Source organism: Polypterus senegalus, chromosome 5 (assembly GCF_016835505.1).
Source record: "Polypterus senegalus isolate Bchr_013 chromosome 5, ASM1683550v1, whole genome shotgun sequence".
Lineage (NCBI taxonomy): Eukaryota > Metazoa > Chordata > Cladistia > Polypteriformes > Polypteridae > Polypterus > Polypterus senegalus.
The window spans coordinates 47,020,416-47,037,406 of record NC_053158.1 but is presented as its reverse complement, the minus strand read 5'-3'; the positions used below and the strand labels follow the sequence as shown (position 1 = coordinate 47,037,406).

The following is a 16,991-nucleotide window of genomic DNA, read 5'->3' as shown; positions in this document are numbered from 1 at the left end:
TTACAGGTTGATTACAATCAGGTGCCTAAGATTTATGAACGATATGCGGTTAATTTCAGTGTATTTGATAAAGCCGCCGTCGTGGATGTGGATCTAAGAATAGGTTAACCACACAGGAACAGTAGCACTGCTTTGACGTTGGGTGCCGCCAGTCTGCAAACCCGAGCAGAGAACTTGCGTACGACAAGGTATGAGGTACCATGGAAAAGTGCGTGGCTTTACGCCAAGTGTATGTTTTATACATCGCTTTTTAAACGTGGAAACATTTTTACGCAACGTTTATACATGAGGCCCCAGGTCTTGGTGGCTTTCAAACCCCAAAATATGATACGGCAAAATTGGTTCACCCCAAGGATCGGGTGCCCCAGCGAAGACAAAGTAATATAGTTTACGCAGTTAAGTGCCAAGAGGATTGCCGTGAATCTTACATCAGGGAAACCAAACAACCACTGGTGAAGCGGATGACACAACACAGAAGAGCTACCTCGTCAGGCCAGGACTCTGCAGTCTATTTACATCTACAGGACAGTAGTCACTCTTTCAGTGATGAAGATGTGCACATCCTGGACAGGCAGGAATGCTGGTTTGAGCGAGGAGTCAAAGAGGCCATTTACGTGAAAAAGGAACGACCATCTCTGAACCGAGGAGGGGGCCTAAGTGTACATCTTTCACCATCTTACAATGCGGTGATTGCAGCCATTCCCCAGTTCTCTGTGAATGGTACTCATGGCGATTGATCAATGGACAATTTGCATATCATTGATCACACGGCTCATTGTTAGTGAATGGTGCTAGTTCGGTCATTAGGTCGAGGTACTGTTTATAAGGTTGGAGAAACCTGCAGTCAACTGAGACTAAGGAAGTCACTTGGATGAGTGATGAAATGTATCGGGGAAAAAAAACTATGTCCAGATGAACAGAATCGACTTCTAGAGTTTATATTTGAAATAAGATACATACTTATTTTCATTATCATTTTCAATAGGGTGAACATAATGTGGTGGGCAGTAGGGGATAGTGGTTAGGAAGTTCAAAACCTATATCAAGCTCTGAATGTGACTTATTCTGATGTTATCTAGAAGTTGTACCTAGCTGTGTATGTGAAGGGCTTGAGTAATAGAAACAACATGAGAATACTACAAAATAAGAACATATTTCCTTTTGACAAATGTTCATATTACCCAAGGGCCGATGCATATCAAAGTAAAAATAAATAAATAAAAAATAAAATACACACGCGCACACATGCAGATCAAACCAAAAGAGTAACAGCAAAATGAAATGTAGTGCAACCAAGGCATTTATTTCATTACAGCTATTACTATAAGGAGTCTGTAATTTTAGGAATAGACATACACAATATTCTTTTCATTCATGTTTCTTCTGCCAGTTACTACATTGTAGTTACTGCTATGAAATACTTAAACAAAATACAAACATATTAATTTAATAATATGGCAACTGTAACATTGGCAACATTTTCAGTTTTACCATCGCTACTATATCAGATACCCTAATCTGAGGAAAATTGCCTGTATTAATATACTGTATACTCAAATATTATTAAAACATTATTATTGGGTTAAATGAGAAACATGTAGCAAAATGCTTAGACCCAGATGTGATTACTAACATTTCATAGTTACTTAAAATATGAAATTCTGTATACTGTGAAGGAATTCTATTAGTTTTCTTCTATGAATAAAATAGATTTTACAGTTGTGTTACATTTTATATGAGAAAAACATACTATGGTTCTTTAATACATCACACAGCAGGCTGCTATTTCAAACACTCATGCATTTATTTTTAGGAGCTGCAACTGGCAAAGAATTCTGTTGAGAATCTGTCAGAGTTCCACACAGCAGAGGCATGCTGGGTTATGATGGTGTTTAAGAAGGTGAAAGGTCATTAATGCATGGCCTCTTGTAAAATCATAACTAAACATTGAATACAGCTAGTCAGCATTGAAATAATAAAATCTGAAAACTTAGGGTTAAATAAATTAAAATTAAATATTGAAGCATAGAACAGAGAGTTGCCGTGGAGTAAAATACAGAAATATATGGTTATATATCACCTCACATAAACTAATATTAAAATTAATATTTTCCTCTTACAGTAAACCAGGAATACAGTAGATGTGATGGAAAGAATCAATGCTTTGGAAAAGAATGCTTATTCCTTTGATTGAATTACTTACATTTTTAAACAATGTCAGAAATGACAAGTAGTGGGGCTTAATAAATAGCCTGGAAAAGAGATTCAGGAAGGATTAACTAGTGTAAAAACGTATGCACTGGTGGCTGCTTTCATATTAAACATTAGTTACATCAATTGTGTGGGCAGATTTATAATCTAAATATTATAGTAAAAGCTACTTTTGAAAAATCTAGGCTGTAAGTTAGATAAGCCTACTTAGATATTTTAAATATCCTTAGCTTGCGGTAACATAAATCATTAATGATAACGTATATGAAATAAATTAAATTTCAATACCCCATTTACCAATTCTGTGTTTTCTATTACTGATTTACGCAAAACTAGAGGCTAGATCTACAGCTGATTAGCAATTTAATCACAGGCAGACTCGCACAGTTTCCCAAAATAATTCACAACAAGCCTGCTTTGGGTCATCTGCAAACTCTTCTACACAATTAACATATATGCAATATATGTGCAATTAGAATCAAGAGATTTTTTTTTCATTGAAAAAATCCCATTGATTCTGGTCCATATATTGAAACAGAGATGTTCATTTTTAAAATCAACATGAAGATCATAAAAATTCATACTATGCATACAAATATTTTTTCTTATTGGAGGAAATTGCAAATTGGGGCAGGTTTCTTGGGCAGGAGATTTTCCTCAGTTCAGGTTGGTGATGCTCCTTTTGGGATTTTCACCTCAGTGCAGACATGTTGTTTCAACTATGTCAAATACTTAATTATTGCATTTAGACAAATGAAGATATTGTATGGGCAAAAGGACCTTAAAAATTTTATTTTAAAGCTAGCATATAAATTTGACTTTACAAAATTCAATGTTGTACATTTTACTGATCAAAATTGCAAAAGCCGAACATATACTAGTTATTTTTAAAATGCAGCTGTCCTAACTTACGAACAACAGTGAAACAGGTTTAAATAGAGCCTGAAGATTTAAGCAAATGAAGGTTGAAATTCTAGGGGTTATTCAGAACACAATGTCGTTGTTACAGTGATTACAGATTCAAGTTGTAAATAATGATAAGAAATAAATCATACATGGATTCAGGAGGCCTAGCTGTTGACCCATGTAGGAAGCAGAAAACCAATCGATTCAAGTCAATTTTATCTTATTGTCCCCATTATACCAGGTTGTGTGTGTGTGTGTGTGTGTGTGTGTGTGTGTGTGTATATATTATCCGCAGTTTACTTATCAATAGCTCACTTCCACCAGTTTCCCTTTGTCCTCAGAGCCTTCAATTATGATCTACGAGCTGTCCAACACATCTCCACCTGCGTAGTAGTGAAACAGAACAAACTTCAAAAATCAATAAAAATTTTAAAAAAATGTAATAATTTGTATTGAGAAGAATTTACATTGATTGATAGCATTCATATCTGAGGACAATATTGATATACAATATTTTTGGTTTTGTTATCAGGGATGAGAATGCCACTGTATCTGATTGTGCTCAGCTCTGATGAGAGAGTGTTCCCCATGTGGAAAGAAAAGCATGTGGCTGTGATATCTCTGCCATTGAGCAGGTACTCTCTAAAACACACATAGCTGTGATCTCTCTCACGTCAAATGTTACTCTTTAGCAATTTCGAGATGATAATGTCTGCTAAACAAACAAGTGCCACTAGTTAAGCTACAGCGAATCGAACAGAGGCTGGCGCACAAGTGAAGATGGCCCCTGCCCGGCTCCCTACTCCTGAGAGCCCGCCTTCCCCTCCCCTTGGCCCGCAGCCTGTCTCTCGGATTCGTATAAATAAACCAGTGCTGCAACCAAACTATTTAACTGAGTGCGACCAGAGTAGATGCAAAATCAACCTGAATGTTCATGCTATTTATAGAAAAAACCTGATCTAAATCCATTAAGTAGCTCTCTTGTGAAAACCATATTTATATATATATATATATATATATATATATATATATATATATATATATATATATATACACACATACATACATACATACATACATACATATATACATACATACATACACACACAGTGGAACCTCGGTTTACGAGTGTTTTGCAAGACGAGCAAAAATTTTAATAAATTTTGACTTGATAAACGAGCAATGTCTTGCAATACGAGTAGTATGGATACACATTGTCTGCTGAGCATCATGTAAACACAACTGAGTTGATGGTTCTTCTCTCTCTCTCCTTATCTCGCTCGCCCAGCGCGTCTCTCACTCTCTCCTTATCTCGCTCGCTCGCCCAGCGCGTCTCTCTCTCTCTCTACTTATCTCGCTCGCTCGCCCAGCGCATCTCTCTCTCTCTCTCCTTATCTCGCTCGCTCGCTCGCCCAGCGCGTCTCTCCTTATCTCGCTCACTGGCAATCGTCTCCTATTCTCCATCTGAGTGCCTCACTCATATAGTCACATCTGTTTACTACAGCATTGTGACTGTGTGTGTGTGCGCTGTGAAGTGCGAGTCCCCATCTTGCTCCCCAAAACACGAAGCTGAGTCTCAGTACTTTAACACCAGCTTTATTCAGCTTGAACCAGCAACAGCGCTGTTATTTATTGTACCAGGATCTTTATAATGTTCCTTGTATGACCCATTGACGACAGGCATTGGTCGCATGTCTGCAATCTTTTTGGATGTGCTTATACGGTGAACAGCGCTGGGAGACTGCGATTGCTTTGGGACGGTCTTCTGCGTGTTGCCTCGTTGAGTTTAGAAACTCACACCAGCCATGATTCTTTTTAAAGGTAAAGTGCAGGTTAATTTGTATTATGTATTTTACTTTATATTTTGTATTAATCATTTTTATATGAATAGTTTTGGGTTGTGGAACGAATCATCTGATTTTCCATTATTTCTTATGGGGAAATTCGCTTTAATATACTGAGTGGTTTGGATTGCGGGCAGGTTTCCAGAACGAATTATGCTCGCAAACCGAGGTTCCACTGTGTATGTGTGTATGTATATAGATTATATATATATATATATATATATATATATATATATATATACACACACACAGAGAGAGAGAAAGATTACATTTACACAGGCTCCCCTTTTTTGTATCACTTGTTTGATAAACCAGGATCATATTTAGCATACATTACAGAAGACATTCATTAAAATTGCTTATTTTCGTAATAAAAAAATATTTTCTGAATACCACATATATTCTGTGACAAATACCAGAATCAAATGTTACAATTTCAGAGATGTAAAAATATATTTATTATTATATATAATTATTCTTTACACTTTGTGGACAGGATACTATTCTTTCTAAATAGCAAATTATGGATCTATAAACCAATAAAGGAAGTTAAAAATAATACTTTTTTTATAAGATATATTTTTGTATACAGCAATCCCTCGCTATATCGCGCTTCGACTTTCGCGGCTTCACTCTATCGCAGATTTTAAATGTAAGCATATCTAAATATATATCACGGATTTTTCGCTGGTTCGCGGATTTCTGCGGACAATGGATCTTTTAATTTATGGTACATGCTTCCTCAGTTTGTTTGCCCAGTTGATTTCATACAAGGGACGCTATTGGCGGATGGCTTAAAAGCTACCCAATCAGAGCATGTATTATATATTAACTAAAACTCCTCAATGATATAAGATATGTTTCCCGCGCAGTGCTCGATTGTTTGCTTTTCTCTCTCTCTCACCCTCTCTGACATTCTCTGCGCCTGACGGAGGGTGTGAGCAGAGGGGCTGTTTGCACAGAGGCTGTTTGCCTAGAGGATACGGACGCTCCTCTACAAAATGCCACTTTATCGCGGTGCTTAAAAGCATGTACTGATTTTTTGATTGTTTGCTTTTATCTTGCTCTCTCTCTCTGACATTCTCTGCTCCTGACGGCGCTCCTTTGAAGAGAAGATATGTTTGCATTCTTTTAATTGTAAGAAAGAACTGTCATCTCTGTCTTGTAATGAAGCACAGTTTAAACGTTTGACTAAAGGGTGTTATTTCATGTCTAGAGGGCTCTAATAATGTTAACAGTGTGGGAGAGTTTATAAGGGCTTAAAATATATAAAAATAACCATACAAACGTATGGTTTCTACTTCGCGGATTTTCATCTGGAACACAACCCCCGCGATCGAGGAGGGATTACTGTATTAGGATTTTCATTACAGTTTAACAGAATTAAGCACTAAATATTATCATCCTTGAAAGATCACATATTGAAGATACACAGTGTTTTACCAAAATACAAACATATTAAACTTGAGTGTTTGTGCCTGTTAGGCCCAGTGTTTGTGGTAGTATTTCTTATGACACCGATTTAAATCTGGTACCAAGTACTTTCAGGAGAGGCTTTGCCAATGACCTCAAACTAGACTAAGTGGGTCACAAGAGCGTCTGAGGTAAGGAACTCACACATTGAAAGAAATTATTAAATATCAAATATCAATGGCCATGTGCTTGTTTGTGCATTAAAATACCAAAACCCACATAAAACAGCTTTGTTTGCCTCAGTCAGCTGCACATAAAATGAAAGATGCACATCTAAGTGAATAATAAAATTTACACTGACACCATACAGTACACACTCTTTACTACTGGCAAAAACTGTAACAGACTGCTTTCAGTTTTATTTGCCCAATCCCTTAACATTAATAAAAAAAAGAAAAAAACAAAGAATAAAGTTGTAAAATAAAGAAAAACAAGGTTGCACAATGTTGTATGTATTAACACACATTTTTTAAAATTGCAAACTGATGTGTTTAAGAACTAAAAGTTTAACAACATGTTACATTAAGAGATTTGATGGTAAAAGTCAAAAACATAAATATGACATTTGTACAACACACAGGTTCAGGTCTTGGTACAGTACTGGTGTTAGGTCAAGCCACTGTTTACAACAATAGAAGATTTAGGAGTGATTTCTGCCTATTCCACTTTTCAGATTGGACCTAGTGTTTGTGCATCACCATTTGCCATTTGGCTAGGCCATTCATCCAATGTAGCTTTGTTTTGGGCATAGGATCATGTCTTTAGTGAAAGGTGACCAAAGAAACAACTTTACAATCTTTTCCAGAACTGCAGTCTATCTATTTTTTCAACAAGTTGCCCAGGCTGATCAGATGCACTTTCAAAACATGCTATATTAGCATCTCCGTACCTCACCACAGGGATAATGTTTCTTGGGGCATGATGTCAGGTTAATGCCACACAAACTTGAATGCTGGCCAAAATGCTCAATCTTGGTCTTGGATCACCACAAAACCTTCTCTCAAAATACATCATATTAACCTTGAGCTTTCTGGTAAACTTCAGACAGGTCTTATCATTTGTTATCTGTAGCTGCAGCCTTCAGATGCATCTCTTTTTGACTTTCACTTACATTATGCACATTTATAAAATTTACACTTGGATGCAGTCTACCAGAGTAAATGCTCCAAACATTATATTGATGAATGCTGTCCATGTCTATAAGACAGCCCACAGTGCTACTGCATGTCACTAATTACTCCAAAATTACAAGAAAAAAAAAAGTTAGAAATTCTCAAATGAGAAAGCACAAGGAAAGCTTTAAAAATACATTGAAGTAGAAAGAATTATAAAATTCATAAATGAAAAAGTGCATAAAATGCCCATGCTGAAAAACAAAAGGCTTAGAAATGCATAGTTGCAACTTTAAAGTCTTCATCAAATACATACTCAGCAAAAAAAGAAATGTCCCTTTTTCAGGACTGTGTATTTCAACAATAATGTTTTAAAAATCCAAAAAACTTTACAGATCTTCATTGTAAAGGGTTTAAACAATGTTTTCCATGTATGTTCAATTAACCATAATCAATTAATTAACATGCACCTATGGAATGGTCGTTAAGACCTTAACAGCTTACAGAAAGTAGGCATTTAAGGTCACAGTTCTACCTGTGAAAAACACCCAAAGAAAGATGCCCAGGGTCCCTGCACATCTGCGTGAACGTGCATTAGGCATGCTGCAGGGAGGCATGAGGACTGCTGATGTGGCTAGGGCAATAAATTGCCATGTCCGCACTGTGAGACGCCTAAGACAGCGCTACAGGGAGACATGAAGGACAGCTGATCATCCTCGCAGTGGAAGACCACGTGTAACAACACCTGCACAGGATCAGTACATCCGAATATCACACCTGCGTGACAGGTACAGGATGGCCACAACAACTGCCCGAGTCACACCAGGATCACACAATCCCTCCATTAGTGCTCAGACTGTCCGCAATCGGCTGAGAGAGGCTGGACTGAGGGCTTGTAGGCCAGTTGTAAGGCAGGTCCTTACCAGACATCACCAGCAACAACGCCGCCTATGGGCACAAACCCACCTTCGCTGGACCAGACAGGAGTGGCAAAAAGTGCTCTTCACTGATGAGTCACGGTTTTGTCTCACCATGGGTGATGGACGGATTTGTGTTTATTGTCGAAGGAATGAGCGTTACACCGAGGCCTGTACCCTGGAGCGGGATCGATTTGGATCGATGGCTAGGGCCACTCCCCCCAGAAATGTCCAGAAACTTGCAGGTGCCTTGGTGGAAGAGTGGTGTAACATCTCACAGCAAGAACTGACAAATCTGGTCCAGTCCATGAGGAGGAGATGCACTGCAGTACTTCAAGCAGCTGGTGGCCACACCAGATACTGACTGGTACTTTTGATTTTGAGCCTCCCTTCATTCAGGGACACATTGTGAAACATTTTTAGTTTATGTCTTAAGGTGTTGACTCTTTTAGTGTTCATACAAATATTTACACATTAAGTTTACTGAAAGTAAAAACAGTTGAAAGTCAGAGGACGTTTCTTTTTTTGCTGAGTATATAAGGAATCAGCTCTAGTTAGGATTCCTGACTCAATAACCATAAATATATAAAGACACTATTAGCACAATTAAACTGTAAGTCTTTGGACTAATGAAAAAACAATAACTTATTGACATTGCATTTTGCTTATTTTGCTGCTCCTAAAAAAAGAGATGGACAAAACATTGTTGCAAATGTCAAAGAATCAAAAGAACTATATGAGCCACTTCATTAAAGTTTTCCATTTGTTAATTTTATTTCAGGTCACTTGATATAATTAAAATGAATGTAACATGTTATATCTCAATCTAAAATGATGCCTTACCAAATATTTATATATGGTACAAAATATAAAACAGAGCTATCGTTTCATAATGAATATGTCATATAATGTAATATATGTGCTACTTCCAAAAAAATGCAGACATTACAGTTTAGACTCAAACTACAACAAAATTGAAAATTTAACCAATGTTAAAATTCATTTTTTCTTTTTAAGCTGATACTTTGAACGAAATTCTACTACTTCATTTACAGAGAATCACAATAGTTTGCTGAGGATGACAAAAATAACTGTGTCTAATGCAAGAAACTGCAGCCTTTGTGCTTGCCATTTAGAAAAACAAAACTTTGAATCAAGAAAATAATTTCTAGGTGGGCAGGTTGTTAAATACAATCATTTATTTGGTAGGATGTGAAATACATCAGTCTAACAACTGTACCCTCTGGGCATACAGTCTCCCACATAACCTATACATTTTCAAGACTTTGTAATATCATTACAAAGTAACAAAGTTATTTTCTCAATTAAAGACCAAGGGACAGTTAAGAGAATAGCACTGGCTTCCACCAAGTTTTGTGGTTAGCAAAAATGGCTTAACTAGCCCAACAACATTCAGGTTAGCACTAGCCAATAAAGATTTAATATAATACTATATCATGAACATAAAAGCAAAAGAACACAAGCTTTGAGCGAAGCACTAAGGTAAGCTCCAAATGGAAAAAGCTAAGCAGTATTAATACAGGACTTGCATGGTTTTAATAATCAAAAAGTCAAGGAAACATACACTTATTTGTGAGTACACATTGCTGATAGATACATTCTTAACTGACCGCTTGTTAGTATGTGAATGGAAGTGTGTTTGAACAGATCCTGTAGTTAAGAAAAAGGCGGAGGAAGAAAAAAAAAAAAAGATAAAACGAAAAAGTCTATCCTATACTCTTGGGATAGACTCTGCTCATTCACAACCATGGAAAGGAGTAGGCATGTTCGTTTGAGAATGTATGACCTGCTAGTTATTCTTTAAACACATTCAAAGCAAAGGCACTTGATGACAATGAGAAACAAAAAAATCAGGCACACAGGGGTTAATATGTTCCTCAATAAATACATTATAAAATCAAACAAATGAAAAAAGCTTTACTCATTAAGGTATTTACTGGATCTGCTAAAGGTAAAATAACATTAGCATTGAGGCTGTCATTTAGATAGCAAGTATTCCTTAGTAAAAATAGATAAATGATAGAACTACACGCATAGTTGCTAATTTTTAAGTGCAAATTATTTATGTCCATAGCTGTTGTACATACATGTATTTGCAAAAGGATCAGTTTGATTTTATTTTATTCAAGTAACAAATGTTTAATTCTCCAGATTTTCAGAGTCACAAGATGTGTGTTCAGATATAGACGCATATTAGTAATAAAACATGAATTAAAATTCATTCCTAGAAAAAAAGAGCAATTCCTTAGAAGATACAATACTAGGAAATCCTTAACTGTCAGTGGCCAAGATGTACAAAGTCAGGACTTGCAGCTGAATTAATCTAAATTTATTGACTGGTTTGGGTGCAATGATAAAGGAAGGACAAGTACAAAACAGTGCTGGCGGTGGGTGAAACATTGTTGGTGTTTAGTTGTTTAATGTCTCTTTCATTGTCAATAATGCACATCATAGACTTTTATGAAATCAGCAACACAACAGGAAAGCATGTTTTAAGGCATCATATCCCTAGTCTTTTGATATAACAGTAGAAGAAAGCCACACTCTAATCTGAGTGAGTAACTCTCACTAATACTATTTCAGTTCTGGAACAAATCATCTTTTAAAATATGTGCACATTAAAAATTACTCTTTCATCACACAGGCTTGGTACAGTCAAATAATGTTAAGGGGCAAGATGATTTATTAAAATAGATGAAATAATAAAAGAGGAGGACTACGAACATTAAAATTCAATCACACTGTCTATCAAAAATTAAGTAAAATTATGTTCTGTAGCTTTACATTACCAAGTCATGGACCTGGTAATGAACATGGGGATTTTTTTCCATGTCATAGACAATTAAATGTTTTATTGCTCATGAAACAACAACAGATCTGATGTTGTGTATTATTATATTAGCGGTTTTCCCTCAAACTTTTCACAATCACAATTCAAGCCTTGGGGAAAAGTGTTTATATCTGCCCATTTCACAAAATGTACCTTATCATCTTGACCACATTTCATATATCCATGCAAAGTGTAAGCATGTTTGTGCAATTACTGCAATACAGCATAGCACACATGAGGCATAAGTAAGTATATACCTAGCTGTCTACTTTATTAGGGAGTGACTTACTATATTGTATGACGAAAAATAGACCTAAAACAACTATGTAACCAATAATTATTTGAAACACTTCATTTACTTCAAAATTAAATTACATGATGTTTCAAAAGTTTTCAAATCACATAAAGAGTTCTATTTTCGGCAAGTGATTTTTACTTTGTACATTTCTTTTCAGAGTTTAAATTCCTCTAGCCTCAAACAGAACTATCTGGGACACCAACATGCCTACAACAGAGGCAGGTAAACCCTGCTCTTACTGTACATGACACATAGGGCAAATTCATTTTGACTGCTACAGAGCTCCTGCATCCATATATGAATGTAAGTGGCTATAGCTAATCCATTGCTCTTGGTAAATATGTAGGAGATATTAAAATCTTTCAAAACGTAGGCCAAATAAATAAACAGTTTTGAGTGTATCAGAAAGAACTACAGTTCTTTAACTGGAAGTACTGGCACATCTTTTTAAGATTTAGACTTTTTATATTGCAAAATAACAAAATAAACAGATGTGAGGGTAAAGGATGTTTGGAACTATTAAGCACACCACTCACTTCTTGTGTCGCATATAAAAGCCAAACATAAACAGAAAATGTAATTGGTTTAACAGCTCAAGATAGAAGCTCTTATTGTTTTATCAGAGAATAAAAACATGCAAATGTGAAAAAAGATGCAAAGTACTGATGGCTACATAACTTTAACTTTACTAACTAGTAAATACCATGAAAAAAGTTTTTAAAATGTACCTAAACCATCTTGTAGTTTGACTTTAAAACTTTACAAAAAGGGCATGCTGATTTACTACAGAGAAAGAAACATAACTGCATGAAGTAGTTAACATTAATGTGATTTTCTTTTCCTTTGGCTGTCACTCAAGACAAGAGTGACATCTGTCAAAATGATGTGTGTGATGTAATCTTTGAACCAATGACAGGAAATTCTGTTCAGGAAACTTCTAAAACAGTGAAAACATTTAGAAGTAGAATTAATTAAATATAAACTATCATGCTTAATTTTGCAATTATGTACAAATTACTCAGTCAAAAAACAAAATTAAAAATTGAAGATTAAAATTGTTCCAAGCTAGGAAGCATACAACATAAATATATTAATACCTGAAAGATTTAGGAGTACTTTTGACATACAAATTAATGACCCTCTTAATATGAAGTTTGGTCCTTTGCCACGTTATTCCTAGGGAAATCTGCATTCTTATTCATTACATTAAAAGAACAAAATCTTAAAAGGTTCAGTTATTACTTCTTTATCTGTTACATTCAAAGTGTTATATGGTGAAGATCAAGCATGTTACAAAGATTAACAGGCAGTAATCATTCTTCTCAAAACTGTTAACAAAAGAGTAAAAAATAAACCTTAACCATGAATCTGGATTAGAGTAAGATAAGGTACAAAATGCAAAGCTTCTGTAAATAAGGAAGAAAATAAAATCTTGCACAACTGTGTAACAGTTTATTCAAAATATGTTCTTACCCGACGGATGGCATCCTCTTCCTCCTGTCGCTTTTCATAATGTGCAAAGTCATCAAAGATTGAGGTGGTATGCTTGAAAGTCGCTATGATTTTAAGGACTTGCTTAGCCTTTTCCAGGGGCACTTCTTGAGTGTCCCTGGAGTTGGTAACCGGTTTGTTGTCATTGTTTTCCAACCGAATATGTCGTAGCTGGTTGTTGGGAACATCTTTAACAAAGATCCATTTAACTTCAAATTTCCCCTTCCATTTATCCTGAGACCATACACCAGCATAAGCATTATAGTCAACTATAGACTTCATCTCTGCTACACCACAAAAATGTCCACTTCCATTAACGCTGAAGAGCAAGTATAGAGGACCCTTGGCACCAAGTGAGCGGAATGCTGCATCCAGTCGTTTGTTGCCATGCTCAGTACTACACCAAATAGAGTACTTGATTGAGCGGTGTATATCATCTTCAGAGTAGCTTTTGATGATGAACACGCGACCATTCTTCAGGTTCCAGTCAAAGTCTTTGGGATTGTAGTTGTTGAGGGCCTTAAGTTTTTCTAGCACAGGGTGTACCTCAAGAGATGCAGTAGCAGCACTCACAGCCACGCCCACACCCAAGGCAAAGTTCTCAGCACCACTGCTCTGATTGAACCCAACACCTCTGTTTCGAGGTGCTATCCATCGGTTTTGTGGTGGTGGTGGCTGCTGTTGAGAAGGGGGCTGTTGCTGTGAAAGCACTTGCTGCTGCTGAGGCTGAACTGTCTGATGCTGGTGCTGTAATGGGGATCCATGGGGCAACTGCGGAGGAGGCTGTGTGGACTGCATATGCTGTTGTTGCTGAGGGGGCAGCTGGTTCTGGATCAAGGCTTGTGGCTGTGCTAGGAGCTGTTGTTGGACAAGTGGCTGAGCAGTTAACACTTGTTGTGCTAGTGGGGATTTTGCCATGGGCCCCTTATCATCCCAGGTACCGATGTTCATATTGTGCTTTATTGGAGGTGGAGGAATGGTGGCACCACCCATTGTCATATTTGCTTTAGGCTTAAGTTTGGGTTGAGGCTTTGCTGGCTTCCGAGCAATTGCTGCCCAAGAAGTGGACTTAGGAGCAGACGAGCTAACTGGTGGCATACTGTTAGCTGCCATGCTGCTCATTCCTGCTGCAGCTCCTAAAGCAGAACCCACAGTTTTAGTTACAGCTACTGCCATATCTGCACCCAGTTTCAGACCTGCCATGCCTTGCTCAATACTGCTAAGCCCTGGAACCTTGCTAAGCTGAGTGTCACTACCAAATCCAGCTTGTCCATCTGTAATAGCACGGCCTAAGGAACTAGGTGGGTATCCATAACTGTTACTATAAGCAGAGCTCTGTGTTGACTGTCCCTGAGAGCCACTGGTCCCCCAGGTGGAAAAGTCTGCATTGCCAGGAAAAAAGTTGAATCCATGTTGGCTGAGGAAAGGAGGTGTATTTCCTAAAGCACCAGGCTGACTAAAAACACCATCTGGGATAAAGTGGTGTTCACCATTGCTCATCTGTCCATAGGTAGTTAAGTAGGGCATGGGAGGATCTCCTGCTGTAGACCAGGCAGCTTCACCTAAGGAGTATGGTAATCCAAATGACGGCGCATAATAGCTAGGCATGTAGGGGTCCGACATTGGTGGATAGCTGCTACTCTGTTATTGAAAGAAAGAAGAAAATATTAAATAAAGAGCAACTGGCAAATTTACAGTTTACGTCAAACTACAACAGAATTATAATAATGATACTAAGGCCAATCCAAAGCTGAACTTGTTATATTTTAATGCTCATCTCACTTAGTTATTTATATAAAATTGTTTGTAAAGTCAACATTAGAAGAATTATAGTTGTACTTCAGCATTATACCATATTCTAAAACTTAACTGTTTCTTTTTAAAAGAAAAGTACAAATGCCAGAGTTAGCAAAGAAAGACAAGCAGGCCATAAGTAAGGTCAAAATAAACTTTTTATATGCCTTAGGCCAAGAGAACATAAGGAAGATTGAGCCAGTTTCACAATAAACTTCAAAAGCTAGAGGCCTCTTGATTTACCCTTCAACACATCTTAAATTTAGTTACTCTGTCTTACATTTCAGTTCAATTTTCTTTTGAGAACATTTGGCTGGTTGATAAACATGTATAAGGCAAAGGAGTGGGAGAATTCCTCTCAGTGATTTCACTCAATTGGGAATTAACAAAAAGACACAGGTGTTCTTTGCTTTTATCTATCAGATGAGTTTCACTGAAGCATTGCATCTTGTTCTAAAAACTTATTTTGTACACCTATACCCTATTAAAAGCTAACTGCCAAAGAAAAGGTTTAGCCTACGTTGTGTATATTTGCACCCCCAATAATAAAAGCATATTACATTTATTTATGGCCATTTGTCAACAACCAACTAAATGACCACTAGATTAACCAGGAGCCAAACATTAAATTACTGTTGAATTGTTATTCTCCTTAACATAAGAACTTGATGAGTGTTGTATTTGTATGGCTTTGCTATAGGACCATCTTGCTACTGCTGAAGAAGTAAAATATATATTTGACCATTCGAAAAAATACACAAAACATGTATACAACTATTTTGGATAAATAGTAAGTGCCACCAAGCAATCATGATAGCTCTGAACTATAACATTAACTAAATAAAGTGTCTACTAATGGCGGCCTCCTCTTCTATTTTTTTAGTTGATCAAAAAATGTAATTCTACATTAACATTTTCATACAAATGACATTGTTTTAGTTTGTTTGCTGTTGAAGTTGTATTTATCATTTTTACTTTAGATGTCAACAAAATCTGTAATTTGGACAGAGGTCCAAACATTTGCATAAAACTATGTAAAGAGACTAAATATTTTCATTTCTTCATTTATAGACAAAGCACCATTTAGCATATTGTGCATCTGTTTTTCTGTTCTGAACTGGTTTATTTTCTTACAAAACAAACTAGAATGAGTGCAGTGTAAAAGGGGCATCAATCAACTGTTGTACAATGGATTGACTCTTACAAAGAGTCACACGGCTACAAAAGTTTTTCATTCAGTGACTTTAGTAATTTTATGCCACCACACACCAACTCTTACACATTAACAATTATGAAATGTATGGCTGAAGGGAAATTGGTACATCTAATAGAAAATAATGAAAAATGGGAAATGAAAAACAGTACAGAAGGAATAAGTACAAAAAGTGTTACAAGACACTATAATAACTACAACATACATTCTTGTTTTTCATTGCCTTTAATTGCCTTTATGATTAATTTAGGATTTTAAACATCCATTTTCTGCTTACCTGATTTGTCTGGTTGCTTAAGTAAGGCTCAAAATCATCTTCATTTACTGCATCCTTTTGATGCATTGAACCATTTTGCACTGTCATAGAAAAAGAAAAGTTGCTTAAAAAGTGTTTTCATTATTTTTATTTTATGTAAAGATATTACTAAACACTTTACAAATAATGAAGAAAAAACATTAGGGCTACAGAAGAATCTATAAAATGCTTATACGAATTCCATTAACACATTTCTACAAGGTTTACCATGACCAATAAATATCATAAACAGGAAATAAATCTGTAAAATAATACCAGTTCTCAGTTTTTACAAGCTTGTGTAAAAGATGACCAACACAAATCAATATATGATTACACATCATGCCTAAACCATATCTTGCCAGAAAATTTGCAGGCCCGACTACAACTGGATGCTTTTTTGAAGAGTAATGGAAAGTGAAGATGTCTGACAGAAACCCAGAATTTTGGTTTAGACACATTTTGCCTTTAATGCCAATAGAGAAACAAACAGTAAACTTTTAGAATAGAAATTTAAATATTAGAGAAAGAGAAACGTCTGATCAGTACATCTGTTTAGATTCCACAGCATGCAAGTCTCAAGTCA

At 36.3% G+C, this 16,991-nt stretch overlaps 1 protein-coding gene across 2 annotated transcripts in view; it reads right to left on the bottom strand.

The window, feature by feature from the left end:
* ythdf3 (YTH N(6)-methyladenosine RNA binding protein 3) overlaps positions 1-16,991 on the bottom strand; it is a 66,066-nt gene that overhangs the window by 20,101 nt on the left and 28,974 nt on the right. For both annotated transcript variants that reach the window (XM_039754577.1, XM_039754579.1), the window contains exons 3-4: positions 16,388-16,467; positions 13,086-14,744 (exon numbers count right to left, since the gene is read on the bottom strand). In XM_039754577.1, the coding sequence (XP_039610511.1) occupies positions 13,086-14,744; positions 16,388-16,467 (1,739 nt within the window). The remainder of the gene's footprint in view (positions 1-13,085; positions 14,745-16,387; positions 16,468-16,991) is intronic.